Source organism: Sycon ciliatum, chromosome 1, assembly GCF_964019385.1.
Source record: "Sycon ciliatum chromosome 1, ocSycCili1.1, whole genome shotgun sequence".
In the NCBI taxonomy this organism is placed as follows: domain Eukaryota; kingdom Metazoa; phylum Porifera; class Calcarea; order Leucosolenida; family Sycettidae; genus Sycon; species Sycon ciliatum.
In genome coordinates, this window is record NC_088643.1 from 74,340,512 (window position 1) to 74,354,368 (window position 13,857).

At 48.5% G+C, this 13,857-nt stretch overlaps 1 protein-coding gene across 2 annotated transcripts in view; it reads right to left on the reverse strand.

The window, feature by feature from the left end:
- The window catches only part of LOC135805410 (uncharacterized), a 47,762-nt gene that overhangs the window by 18,490 nt on the left and 15,415 nt on the right, over positions 1 to 13,857 (reverse strand). For both annotated transcript variants that reach the window (XM_065319439.1, XM_065319440.1), the window contains exons 8-17: positions 10,344 to 10,428; positions 9,871 to 9,947; positions 9,450 to 9,601; positions 9,029 to 9,149; positions 8,186 to 8,234; positions 3,595 to 3,708; positions 2,950 to 3,026; positions 2,190 to 2,335; positions 1,218 to 1,279; positions 505 to 613 (exon numbers count right to left, since the gene is read on the reverse strand). In XM_065319439.1, the coding sequence (XP_065175511.1) occupies positions 505 to 613; positions 1,218 to 1,279; positions 2,190 to 2,335; positions 2,950 to 3,026; positions 3,595 to 3,708; positions 8,186 to 8,234; positions 9,029 to 9,149; positions 9,450 to 9,601; positions 9,871 to 9,947; positions 10,344 to 10,428 (992 nt within the window). The remainder of the gene's footprint in view (positions 1 to 504; positions 614 to 1,217; positions 1,280 to 2,189; positions 2,336 to 2,949; positions 3,027 to 3,594; positions 3,709 to 8,185; positions 8,235 to 9,028; positions 9,150 to 9,449; positions 9,602 to 9,870; positions 9,948 to 10,343; positions 10,429 to 13,857) is intronic.

Below are 13,857 nucleotides of genomic sequence, written 5' to 3' on the forward strand. Positions count from 1 at the left end.
TCGTACTATGCCTTGTGCGATCACGTCTAAAATGTGTGGACTCCTTCATTAGCCCCTGAGCAACAGTTTAGGGTCAAGTTTTAGGCCAATGTTACAACAATGCCTGAATGGCCATGCAGCATGTCTGTGTATGATGGTCCTACCGGTAGGTCCTACCGGTAGGACCGAGGTCTATGCAAGCTATCATTAAACACTAGTTCTTACCAAGGGGATTCTTACCAAGGGGATTCTTACCAAGGGGATTCTTACCAAGGGGATTCTTACCAAGGGGATTCTTACCAAGGGGATTCTTACCAAGGGGATTCTTACCAAGGGGATTCTTACCAAGGGGGTTCTTACCAAGGGGATTCTTACCAAGGGGATTCTTACCAAGGGGATTCTTACCAAGGGGATTCTTACCAAGGGGATTCTTACCAAGGGGATTCTTACCAAGGGGATTCTTACCAAGGGGATTCTTACCAAGGGGATTCTTACCAAGGGGATTCTTACCAAGGGGATTCTTACCTGGAATTACGTTCAAGATATCTCTGGCCACCTCGTTGTCTGTAAGTTGAGTTAAGTTTTGAACACTCGAAAAGATTGAATAGATGGGAGGCACCATCACAACAAGCAGCTGTTGCACACAAACATTCGTACACACACACACACACACGTACACACGCACGGACACACACACACACACACACACACACACACACACACACACACACACACACATACAAACACACATCCACACAAACATGCATACCCGTATTATCTCCCTTATAAACACGGTACTTATATTTTTTCAACCCACCTCGCACCCGTGCTTATAGAGGAGACCGTGATAATACTGGAGACCGTGTTTATATTTTTTCAACCAGGAAAAAGTCAAGAAAGTTGCATACCGGTAACACACTCAAATTGGAATTTAACTCAGATTTCATGATTAGAGAACAGAGAGAAGAAAAAAGAATGATGCGAAAGTGGAAGTCACGCACGTGGAGCACTTTTATGTTTTATATGACTGTATGACTGCATTTTTTAACTCGGGGTAGCAGCCCGTATACGTCATTTCAAGGTAAGCGCATGCGCACAGCTGCATTCCAGTATTATCACTGTGACTATGATATACAGTCACTAAGAGAGAGGTGAACGAGGGTAGGGGGGGGGGGGAGAGAGGGGGAAGGGGGGGGGGGAGAGGGGGAAGAGGGGGAAGAGGGGGAAGAATAGCTTACCATGTAGACACAAACAAGACCCAGCAATATGGAGCTGAGGAAAGCTGGAGAGTAGCTGAATGCTGCACAGGCGACCAAACCACACAAATCACACATAGGAATAATGCAAGCGGTCATGGCTGATGCATGTCCAAACTTCTAATTGACCAGAACGGTACACAGCCTAACATGGTTACTGAGAATAGATCAATTCATGACTACATGACTGTACAGTGTTCTGATGAAGGTAAACCAATGGTTCAGAGGCCATGCGAGGGAATATTAGGAGTGGCCATCAGCATTTTATGCCGCCGCTGAAGCAAACAATATCGTTCACTTTACGCCCTGCCCCCTTCCTCCCTCCACCCTCAAACAAGTAGTGTCTGCTATCAACAAGCAGTGTTTGCTACGGTGGACGGTGTGAATCACAAGACATGCCATACCAAGTCAAGAGTTACAATGTACAGGGGTGGTGACTTGTCGGAACGGTGGACACAAAATAGGAACTGGCGCAAATTCACTTTCCGTCTTGGTACTGGCTGCACTGGAGTAGTACCTAGAAAATGTCAGAACCTAGGGTGAATGTCGAGTGGATTCCAAACTATTCTGTTTCTGTGTCACTACAATCTAAAACTAAAAAATGGGTAACTTGAATGCAACGGATCAACACCCAAAGGAATGTCTCGGTATGATCGACTCTGGCCTCAGGACAAACTAGGACATGTCAGCAGCTTCCTTCCACAACACTTATCTCTGGTGAACAATCCATGCTGATGAGTCCATGGGTTGAGAAGTTTTCATTGTTAGCCCGTTCTGATACCAATGACAAGGCACAGTTTCCACTACAGTCATGTTGGTAGACTTGTCTCCACATGTTAGCCGTCTTGCGAATTGCGCTGGGTCCACTTGGGATCAGTTTGGCCCCCTAACTCTGGCTATGGGCCACCGACATTCATTCTCTTTTCACCATACAGTAGATCTGGGTCAACTTACTGTCCTTTCTCGTAGGGATGGGGAAATTGTCCTTCATGAAAGCAACAATTGTTTTCCACAGGCGCCGGAGCACAGATCGGGACACGGATATCTTCTCGTCGGCCATTTCCCGGTGCAGCTCATTCAACTTCTTCTCCACAAATCGTCTGCAGTGAGCACACGCAAGGCAAGAGTCAAACAGAAATACACCAAGTGTCAAGCAGTGGCAGCAGTAGCAGCCATTGTGCAAGGTTCACTACTAACTTATGAGGCCAGATGCCAAAGACGGGAGCGGTGCTGTTACAGATGACCATAACATTATCCCGATGGTGACTTAAGCCACTCACTTGAGTAAAGAGGACCAAAATGATCGTGATTGTTTGTGAATTTGCCTTCGCTTATTGGTGTTTGAGTCTTGCATTGTTTCTCTTTGAGTTATTTCTCTTCATAAAATTTCTTTTTCCAATATTCGTGGCTTGTACAAGATATTACTTCATCATACTTCCTCCGAAACACAACACTCTGTGACTTCGATCAACCGGTCAGTTCTGGTGAATTGAGCTCTGAGGAATAGAGCAATGGTGACTGCAAGTGAGATTTAAACCAGTATGAGATTGTACGTACTTTAAAAAGAAGTACAGTCCACTCATTGTCTTGAAGTGTTCTTACACTGAGCACAATTTCTTCAGCAGAGTAACTCCTTAGAATGCGAACAAAAAGTCACAAAAAAAGTCTTTGTTTCCAGGGGAAGTAACCATGGCAGTGATTGTACAGGACTCACCGCTTCAGCAGGCTTCTGAGATATGGTAGCTCACATTTGGTGCTTCGGCCAAACTCATAACGGGCTAGCAGGTTGACCTGCAGTCAAGTTCCAAGAGCACACAGCGAATGACATTGCTCTAAAGCCGCTCAGACCAGGCAGAACACACTAGGGCGTGCAGCCCCCCCCCCCCCCCCCCCCCCTACTCTGATAGCGCACCACCCTACTCATTTATTTTTATTTTTGTGTTCATCAGTTCACGTAACGAAAAAGCGGCCACAAATCGATCGTTCCGGGTGCTCGCTGCACCCGTACATTGCATTTCGCTTGGCCAGGCAGTATTGGAACGTGAAAAACACGGGTAAATCGTTTGTCCTCCCGTACCCTACAATTTTTCCTGGCTAGAACCCGGCATGAGCAGGTTAGTTGGAATTGGCCAATGTCAGTGGAGTAGGGTGATGATTGGCCGGGCAGCAGTGACAATACTCTCGTGACAATGTGGCAAGGTTAAAGAAACATTGTCTCAATAGAAGCATGGTTTGAACCCCGGCTTATACGGCCGTAATCACCTGATTTTATACGCGACATCACGGTATATGTATAGACGTGAATGGGAGTCCTGATTGCTCCAAGGCATTTCTGCAATTCAAGCTGGTATCACCTTACCATGTCATCCCTATTCGCCATCGCCAGAACATAGCGGACAAGGCGAATGAAAAAGTACACAGCCAGTATGCCAAGGCAAAGGAATGCCGGGGCTGCTTGTAAAATCAGTTCCGCCTACACACACACAAATGCATGCACATGTCCATGTACACACATGCACGCACACATACAACACACACACATGCACATAATATTATGCACATACAAGCAAACACGTGAACTTAGACACACACATATGGTATGGACACACATGCGCACACATATGCGCACACATATGCGCACACATATGCACACACACATGCACACACACAGGCACACATGCACACACACGCACACACATGCACACACACACACACACACACACACACACACACACACACACACACACACACACACATGTGCACACACACGCACGCACACACACACACACACACACACACACACACACACACACACACACATCCACACTCCCCCCCCCCCCCACACACACACTAAAAAGTGGCTTGTGGCCCACAGGACAAGGTTGACGGCATCCGCTCCAGACTAGTGCCAGTAGTGGCCTTTCGCCTTCAATCCTGTCATCTACGGGAGCTTGAATAGCTGTTGGGCAAGCTGAACTTTGCCAGCAGCGTCATCACGCCGGGCCGTACATTCATGCGCCGACTGTATGATGCCACACGCAACGTCTCCAAGCCCTACCATCGCATCCGCCTCTCCCAGGAATGTCATCTGGACCTGCTTTGGTGGTCTCACCTACTTGATAGCTGGAATGGCAAGTCATTCTTCCTCGATCTACAATTGTCCACAATCTGTGGCATCCCAGAGTGAATAGGAGGTTCTCCTTTTGGGGAGTCAACCTTGCTTACCAGGCTCCTCATACGCCTCATTCAGCCTCTCACAGTCAGACGGCTCACCCAGCCTCTCATTACGGCTCACTCAGCCTCTGCAGTCGGGCCCTGCCAAGCTGCCTCATGTTGAGCCATCCATCTCCGACTTTTCATCTTCAACTTAGGAACGATCTGCGTCGCCGGAACTTGTTGATCCTGCTGACAATGCAGAGTCATTGGATGGCACTGAGGTGACAGCAACAGGTGGTGCGGAGGACACCAGTGACAACAGCGACAAGGACAACATGTCCTTGACATCGTACGCGAAAGCTTGTGGAGATAATAGCTACAGTCCATTCAGAAAAAGATGATATCCTAGCTTTTGGCCATAAATGGGTCAAATTTTGAGTTTTTTTCACATTATTTTCTTGCAATCTCCATGGAATGCTGTTGTGTATGCAAGTTAGTCATAATATATCTACTACACCGTTTGCTACTGTATTGCGCATGCTCGGATATTGTTGTTGCTTTACCTGACCAAGAGTAATGTCTTCCAAATGCTAGTGTTTGTGAGTGCCAGTGAGAATGCATGAATGTAATGGTATGTTAGTCCGCAAGGGGACATAACAATTTGGCGACGAAGATAGAAGACGAAGATGTCGCGAGCGAAGCTTGAAATTTTTGAAAAAGGTGATTTTCGTGAGTATGTAGAGAGACTCCCATTTTATTTTATCACCAACAGTATTGGACAAGTCGCAGCTGGGGCAACCGCGGATGAGGAGAGAGCGGCGGACACACAAAAGGCAGCTGTCCTGATCAGTCAACTCTCTGCTGAGAACTACTCGATCCTGAAGAGTCTTTGCCTGCCAGACATCCCAGCGCAGAAAACGTTTACGGAACTCGGAGAATTGCTTTCAGAGCACTTCAAGGCTAATGTCAGTGTGTTGGCGGCGACTCATAGATTCCAGAGGATTTGTCCAAAGGATGGAGAGTCAGCAACACAGTATGCAGCTAGACTAAAGCAAGCAGCCATGGACTGTAGATTTGAGGCGTATTTGGACAGGGCACTCCGAGACCAGTTCGTCAGTGGGTTGAAGTCGATGAGTGTTACGAAGGAGATATTGTCAAAAGCTAAGGAGACCTCAAGTTTGGCGGACGTTGTGACGATGGCATCAGCCTATGAAACTGCATCGAGAGAGTCGGAGCAATTGACGGCGCAGCCCGTCCACGCTGTTCGTTCGCGCCAGTCGACGAGCAAGCCAACTCCAACTTTGAAGTCGTACGACAAGAAATGTTCTCGGTGTGACAAGTCTGGTCACAAACCGGAAGAGTGCCACTTCAAGAGTGTGAAGTGTCATGCGTGTGGTACGGTGGATCACATCGAGAGAGCTTGCCGCAAGAAGAAGTCGGGACAAACCGTCCATCACATCGCGGAAGAAATTGGTGAGTTTGTTCCATGTGCTAGTAAACCCGATGTCACCATGTATAATGTAAATGCAAAGGGGCGACTACCGTACACTGTGTCATTAGATGTAATGGGTACCACTATCCAAATGGAGATTGATACGGGAAGTGCTGTCACGATTCTCAGCAACGCAGATTTCTTGCAATGCAATGGTGTGCTGAGTAACCTGATGGAATCCAGTATCAACCTTGTGTCCTACTCTGGAGATGTTATTAATTATCTCGGGGAAGTGGAAATGGAGTTCCAAATGGGCACACAATTGCACACACTATTGGTGAGGGTGACAAATGGAAACCGTCCATCAATTCTGGGCAGAGATGCAATGGCTTTGTTCAAACTCCCCTGGAAATCAATTTTCGGAGTGCACCAGGTCGAAAAGTCTGGCGCTAAATTCATTGAGAAATACCCAGAGTTGTTCGACACCTCAGAAGTGGGAAAGGTGAAAGGCGTGCAGGTGAAATTGCATGTGTCTGATGAGCGCCCTGTTTACCGAAAGGCAAGGCCGGTACAGTCAGACCTCGCTTAACCGCACACATCCGTTTTCCACAAAAATATCCGGATAGGCGAGGGAACCGGATAATCGAACACACACACTGGGTGTGTGCATAGCATTGCTGTAAATCGGTGACTAACAATTTTCTTCCGGATGGCGAGGGATCCGGATAAACGAGGACCGGATAAGCGAGGTCTGACTGTACCACTGTCAATTCGGGAGAGTTATGTTGAGGCTCTGAATAAGTTGGAAGCAGGTGGTATAATCGAGAAAGTCACGCATTCAGAATGGGCCTCCCCCACTGTCACGGTAGAGAAATCAGGAGGTGGGTTGAGAATCTGCGGTGACTACAGTGGCACTATCAATCTGCATTCTAAATGCGAGCAATACCCGCTACCCACTCTTGAGGAGCTATTGCACAAATTGGGCCCGGGGTCTAAATTCACTAAGCTGGATTTGTCGCAAGCCTACCACCAGCTAGAGATCGCACCTGAATGTCGGAAGTACACCACTATCAATACCATGCAGAGGTTGTATCAGTACAAACGACTCCCTTTTGGTTTTCACAGCGCCGTATCTATTTTCCAACGGGTAATGGAAGAAACCCTTAGCGATTTGCCAGGATGCGGGGGCTAAATCGACGATGTGTTGTGTACTGGTCGTGATGAGGAGATCCATGAGAAAAATGTGGATCAAGTGCTATCTTGCCTAAATGAGAAAGGATTCAAGCTCAATCCTAAGAAGTTCAGCTACATGGCGGATAAGCTAATGTACCTCGGTCATCAGGTAACCGTGCAGGGAATCGCACCCTCGCCTGATCGAGTGAATGCCTTGAAAGTCGCAAAGCCGCCTAACAACGTGAATGAATTGTACTCTTTTCTGGGTGCGGCCAATTTTCAACGGAAATTTGTGCCTCGGTTCGCAGAGATTGCAGCACCACTGTACAACCTGCTCAGGAAAGAAATGAAATGACAATGGAGCAAGGCAAAGGAAGATGCATTCCAGGCCTTGAAAGATGCAAAGTGTGAGCATACGCTATTAGCACACTACGATGTCGAGAAGCCAGTCACACTCCAGGTGGACGCTTCTCAAATGGGTCTAGGTGCCGTACTACTGCAAAGGCAAACGAATGGTGATGTTTTGCCGGTTGCTTACGTGTCAAGGAAATTGACACCGGCTGAATCACGTTATGCACAAATCGAGCGGGAAGCTGTAGCTGTGGTTTTCGGTGTTACGAAGTTCCAGAAATACTTGCTGGGGCGCCACTTCACGCTTCAAACCGACCATCAACCACTAGTGAAGTTACTGGGAAACAACGAACCAGTTCCTACACTCGCATCAGCTCGCATTAAGAAATAGGCACTAATGCTAGCTGGCTATGATTATGAGATCAAGTATTTGCCAGGCAAGGAAAATGTCTACGCAGATTTCCTGTCTAGGAGGTACCTTTTTCGAACCCTTTTTCAAGTTTCAAATTTCGCGGCACTGCACCGCGTAAAGATAAAATCAAGAAAATCGCGCAATACGGAAGCTCGCCAGAGCCAGCGCTCATCTTTTTATGAATGGACTGTAGTCTGTTGGGACGGCGATGGAAACGAAGGTCACCTGAGGTTATCGCTAACCATGCACACTATAGAGGGTTGTGCAAATGACACCAATGTATATGCTTTGCATGGAGTGGCAAAGCAGTGTATGCTTGTGTTATCACTCCATACAAAACACCTCAAATGATGACATCATCGCATAAGAACCTCTATAGCTAGTAGCATGTCAATGATGTCAGACATGTTGCTGGTTGAGGCCTACCTGCGAGGATGCAACGCAGGATGAGATCCGTAAACTGTAGAACAAAATACTGCCATACAGCAAAGGGGGTAGCCAACAACAACAACAACAACAACAACAACAACAACAACACGCACCAGTCAACCATTGTAAACATTGCAACTATTGCCGGTGTAAGTTGAATGAAACTTATGAAAGAGAACATAGTTACCAAGCTCATTTCTGAATGAAGTGTAATCCAAGTTTTCAGTGTGAAATCCACCTCGAAACTCACCTACACATACCTGGCATGCTACTTCTCGAAAACTCACCTACACATACCTGGCATGCTACTTCTGGTCAATGCAGAGACATCTAACATATGCTTTAGCTAACATTGGCCTCAGAGCAAAAATATAATATATCCAATTGAACCCAGGACCAATTCCCACTGTTACAACACCAGGACTGAAAGTGTTATTGAGCCATCTTTTGTTTCGTGCACACAGTTCGTAAAATGTGCTGTTCTCTCTGTGCCTGGGAGAGGATCACGATGTGGACACTGATCATGTACTTGATATCTCTTCTGATATGATATCAATCACCACAAACACACACACACACACACACACACACACACACACACACACACACACACACACACACACACACACACACACACACACACACACACACACACACACACACACACACTTGTACTTGCTCACCGCCAAAATTGGTCACGCTTGTCTCCCCGGGAAAGGGGAGAGAGAGAGACACACACACACACACGCACACGCGCATACACACACGCACGTGCGCACGCACACACACACACACACACACACACACACACACACACACACAGAGTAGCCATGGACTCACAATAAGATGGAGAAAACCAAGCCCATGATGGTGCCCTCCGGCTGATGGTGAGTAGTCATTCCAGCAAACACAACGTAGAAACTGAAGCCAATGACCAGCGTCAACAGTATGGTCACAGCAACTGTGCATGAAAAAGAACATCACTCAATTCAGTTACTGGTGTAACATGGAACACCTGGCACCATATCATCCTTTGTCAAAGTGACAGAAAGCAGGAAGAGAGGTCATGGTGTGGCCAGAACATACTACGTAGACATGGGAAGAAAAGTAAATTTACAAACAGAACCCCACATCCAAAACATGACCGACAAAGAGCGGCAGTGATGGACTCCGCCGCGGTACTTGACAGCACAGATGCATACACACGTCACTAGTGCCGGAGTGGCTGAGATGTAAAGAGGAACATCTAGAACCCACTTACCACTAAGCCACTTTTGCTGGATAACAGAGTTAGCAGTGGTGATGTGCAGCTGGAGATTACCAGTGAACATCAGGAACACAATCTGCACAGTGGCAATGTACGCCACGGCAATCAGCACCCGGTCGATGCGGAAATCCAGTAAGTTGACTGGCCTGGAACAACAACAGCAAGAAGAGCAGTGAACACACAGGGGACAATGAGCATCGCAACACCACTACACCACTGCAAACACAGCCAGACCGCAGTGCAGAGATCTGCAACCTACAAACACAATAATATGAGGGTGTGTGTGGGGGGGGGGGGGGGGGGGGCTAGAACGGATGAAGAAAGTCAAAGGTTGATGCCATTCTCGTCACTTGATGAGAGAGGAGAGGTGTGCTTCAAGTCGAGTGTCCACGCACATGTACATGCATACACTTACGCCACAGGAGAAAGCTTCAGCTGCAAGCGGAATGGCTTTCCTGGCTTGCGAAGTGATAAATAAATGATGCACACTGCCTGAAAAACATCACAAAACAAATAAACAGAGCTATGAACATTGCCACCTAGCTTCGCGCCAATGTCACAAAATGTCACCAATGTCTCAGTCCTCGGTTTGCTGGGAAGGAGTGTCATTTACCAGATTCTGACTTAGATGCGCAGTGTGAGCACAATGTGAGCACGGTGTGAACATTGTGAGCATATTTGTGAGTATAGTGTGGGTGTGGGTGTGAGTACAGTTTGAGCACAGTTTGAGCAAAGTTTGAGCACAGTTTGAGCACAGTATGAGCATTCTTAATACTGTATGGGCAGTCTATGGCTTTGGGGCAACTTCACGCCCAGTCACACAATGGCACATGTGCATTGCCTTGCTGGCTGACACTTGTGAAAGTGCACTGCAGCAATAGTGCTTACCGACAGAGGCACAAGTATCACGTAGAAGAGTTCGACAAGATCCAATGTGCATTGAGGCGGAGCAGTTGTAGGTGGCACGGTGGTCCTGTATGCAATCAAATGTATTTCTCAAATCAGATGGGATTGTACCTACTAGCTGGCACGGCAGACACTTTACCAAAGGGAGATTCACTGGTACTGAGTACTTCACGAAGTACGGTCCTGTGCCCCAGTCCCCCTCCCCCACCCCGCCCCGCCCGTCTCAATCCCCAGAATTCTGCAGTAGCAGTATAGTGCACGAACCAAGGAGACAACACGTTGGGAAGACCCCAGAAAGAGGCAAGGAGACGGGACACGGGCAGGAGCAACAATCACATTTCTAGTACTACAGCCCGTTTCAAAAAGAGTAGCAATCAGGTTTTGGTCTTAAAAAGTATCAAGATAAGGGAAATCCGGACAAAAAAATGCATAGAAGGGCTTGTTAGGGCACGGCAAATTGTTCTGTGAAGGTTTCGGAACAATTGGACCAGCCGTTAAGGAATTAGAATTTCGGCCAGGCTTCTGGCCTTTTCTCATGGTTTACAATTTGCCCTGGAAGCTGGTATCGATTTTTTATCAAAACCCACGGTTTATCCTTTCCTTTTGGCCTTGTGGTTATGAATGCTGTCTGCTGACCAAGTTGTGAGTTCAAATCCTAACCTATTCTCAACTCTATGGCCCTCTGTGCACATCGCCTGGCGAGCACCTACGTTGACCCGGCCATACTGGAGGCATATGTCTCATGCCGACTCATTCCCCTCAACAAGAATCCAGGAGTGCGGCCAATCGGGATTGGGGAGGTGTTGAGACGGATCCTCGGAAAGGCCATCCTCCTTCTCCTCCGAGACGACATCCAAGATGCAGCTGGCAGCTTTGCGCCGGGCACGAATGCGGGGTAGAGGCGGCCATCCACGCCAAGTGCACCGTGTTTGAGGACGAGGAGACTGAGGCCATCCTGCTTGCCGATGCCTCGAACGATTTTAATACGCTCAACCGGGAAGCCTGCATGCGTAACATTCAGCACCTCAGCCCAGCGATGTCCCCCATTGTCATCAACACGTACCGCCAGCCCGCACATCTCTTCGTCGGTGGGGAAACCATTCTCTCCAGTGAAGGGACCACCCAGGGCGACCCCATTGCAATGCCAATGTACGCCCTGGGTGTTCTACCACTGCTTAGAGGGGCACTCCGGGAATTTTTTCGGTGGTGTGTTCTCTTCATGGGGGCCTTATATGGCCCCCAAGGAATGGGGAATCGCGAAAACTAGACCGAAAAAGTCGATATATGAAGCCAGGGAGGACCAAGTTTGTCTCCTCTTTTGATGGTTTTGATGACGTCACGTGTGCTTAGTATTCAAATTCTCTGCATTTGAAGATCTTAGTTTTTTGAATTCTCTGGTGATGAAGAACGATGTTTGGTCAACATCCCCAAGCTTCACAACTGCGAACATACTCTAAGGAACCTGAAGGACCTCCTGAGGTGCCCCTGGTAGAAGCACAGCCTGATGAGGGCCAGGAAATTGGAGCGGACGACTTCACTGGTCGACAAGGAAATAACGATTGGTGTTCCTGCCAGAAATGTGGGGTGATGCAGAGAGGGCAGTCGATTACCTTTGCTGTCGAGAGAGCGCTGCAGCTGTTAGCATTGACAGCCCTTTGACATGCGTTACACATCACCCCGACTTCGCGTCAGCTTGTCTAAACAAAACTGTTCTGACCATATGCCTCACGGCGTATAGAGAATTTCGGGATCCTCGTACTCGGACCAGTGAAGTCGTCCGCTCCAATCTCCTGGCCCTCATCAGGCTGCGCTTCTACCAGGGACACCTCAGGAGGTCCTTCAGGTTCCTTAGAGTATGGCCGCAGTTGTGAAGCTTGGGAATGTCGACCAAACATCGTTCTTCATCACCAGAAAATTCAGACAACTAAGATCTGCAAATGCAGAGAATTTGAATACTAAGGGGTCGTCCACAATTATCGAACTTTTTTCACGAAACGAAATAATTTCGTTATGGGGTGGGAGGGGGTTGACCAATTTCGTTTCAGAAAAGTTCGATACATGCACATGGCCATAGGAGAAGTGACACACTAGCGACTTTTGTTGTATATGCATGTATATGTCAACAATTTTTACGTTCTGAGGGGGAGGGAGGGAGGGGTTGGGTCTAAACTAAAATAATTCGTTTGGTGAAAAAAGTTCGATATTTACGGACGGCCCCTAAGCACACGTAAGTAAAAGTAAATTTTCGTGTCCGTTCCCGAAGGGAACTCACACGTGACGTGAAGCACACGTGGCGCACACGTGCACACGTGAAGCACACGTGACGTCATCAAAACCATCAAAAGAGGAGACAAACTTGGCCCTCCCTGGCTTCATATATCGACTTTTTCGGTCTAGTTTTCGCGATTCCCCATTCCTTGGGGGCCATATAAGGCCCCCATGAAGAGAACACAACACTGAAAAAATTCCCGGAGTGCCCCTTTAAGTCTGTTGCTACACCGGGTGCCATTCAGGAGTGGTTTGCCGACGATGCAGGAGCCAGTGGAAAGCTGATGCCGCTGCGAAGGTGGTGGGGAGGCCTTACCGAGAAAGGTCCTTCCTACGGCTACAATCTGAACCCAGCGTAGTCTATTCGTCAAACCAGCCTACCTGGACTGGGCGGAAGAGTTGTTCGCCGGCACAGGAGTTAAAATCCGCACAGAAGGATGCCGGAATCTTGGTGCCGCGATCGGCTCACCTCAGTTCGCAGAGCACTTCCTAAGTGACAAGGTGCAGTCTTGGACTGGGCAAGTGAACCACCTCTCCAACATTGCCATGTCTCAGCCTCACGCTACCTACTCTGCTTTCACCCAAGGGCTGAAGGGAAAGTGGGCCTTCATCTGCCGCACTATGCCGACCACAGCCACAGCCATGGAGCCGCTGGAGAAGGCCATTGCGGAGACGCTCATCCCTGCTATCACCGGGCAAACAATCAACAGCAAGGACCGTGGTGTGTTGTCTCTCCCCTGCCGCCACAGTGGTCTCGGTATGGTTAACCCTGCAGAGCTGTCCGACCAGTACAACGGGTCCCGCCACGTCGCCCAATCCCCGCAGCGTAACATAGTGACTCAGAAGTTCGAGCTTGGTGGAGCTCCGCATGCTCTGCGGGCTGCCAAAAGAGAGGTACAATCCCGCTCCCGTGATGCTACCTGTGCCCTCTCCGTTATCCTGCAAGCATCTTTGACGCCGGACAAGCAGCGAGTGATGGACTTAGCCGCAGGGCGCGGCGCCTCAAGCTGGCTAACGTGTCGACCACTGAGCCGATACGGTTTCGCCCTCTCCAAGGGCGAGTTCAGGGATGCCCTCAGCCTTCGCTACAACTGGAGACTTCCCAGGATGCTGGCGACCTGTGGCTGTGGCAGTCCTTTCTCCATCGCACATGCCCTGTCGTGCCCAACAGGAGGTTATCCCTCCATCCGACACAATGAGATCCGAGACGTCACTGCTGGCCTGCTGA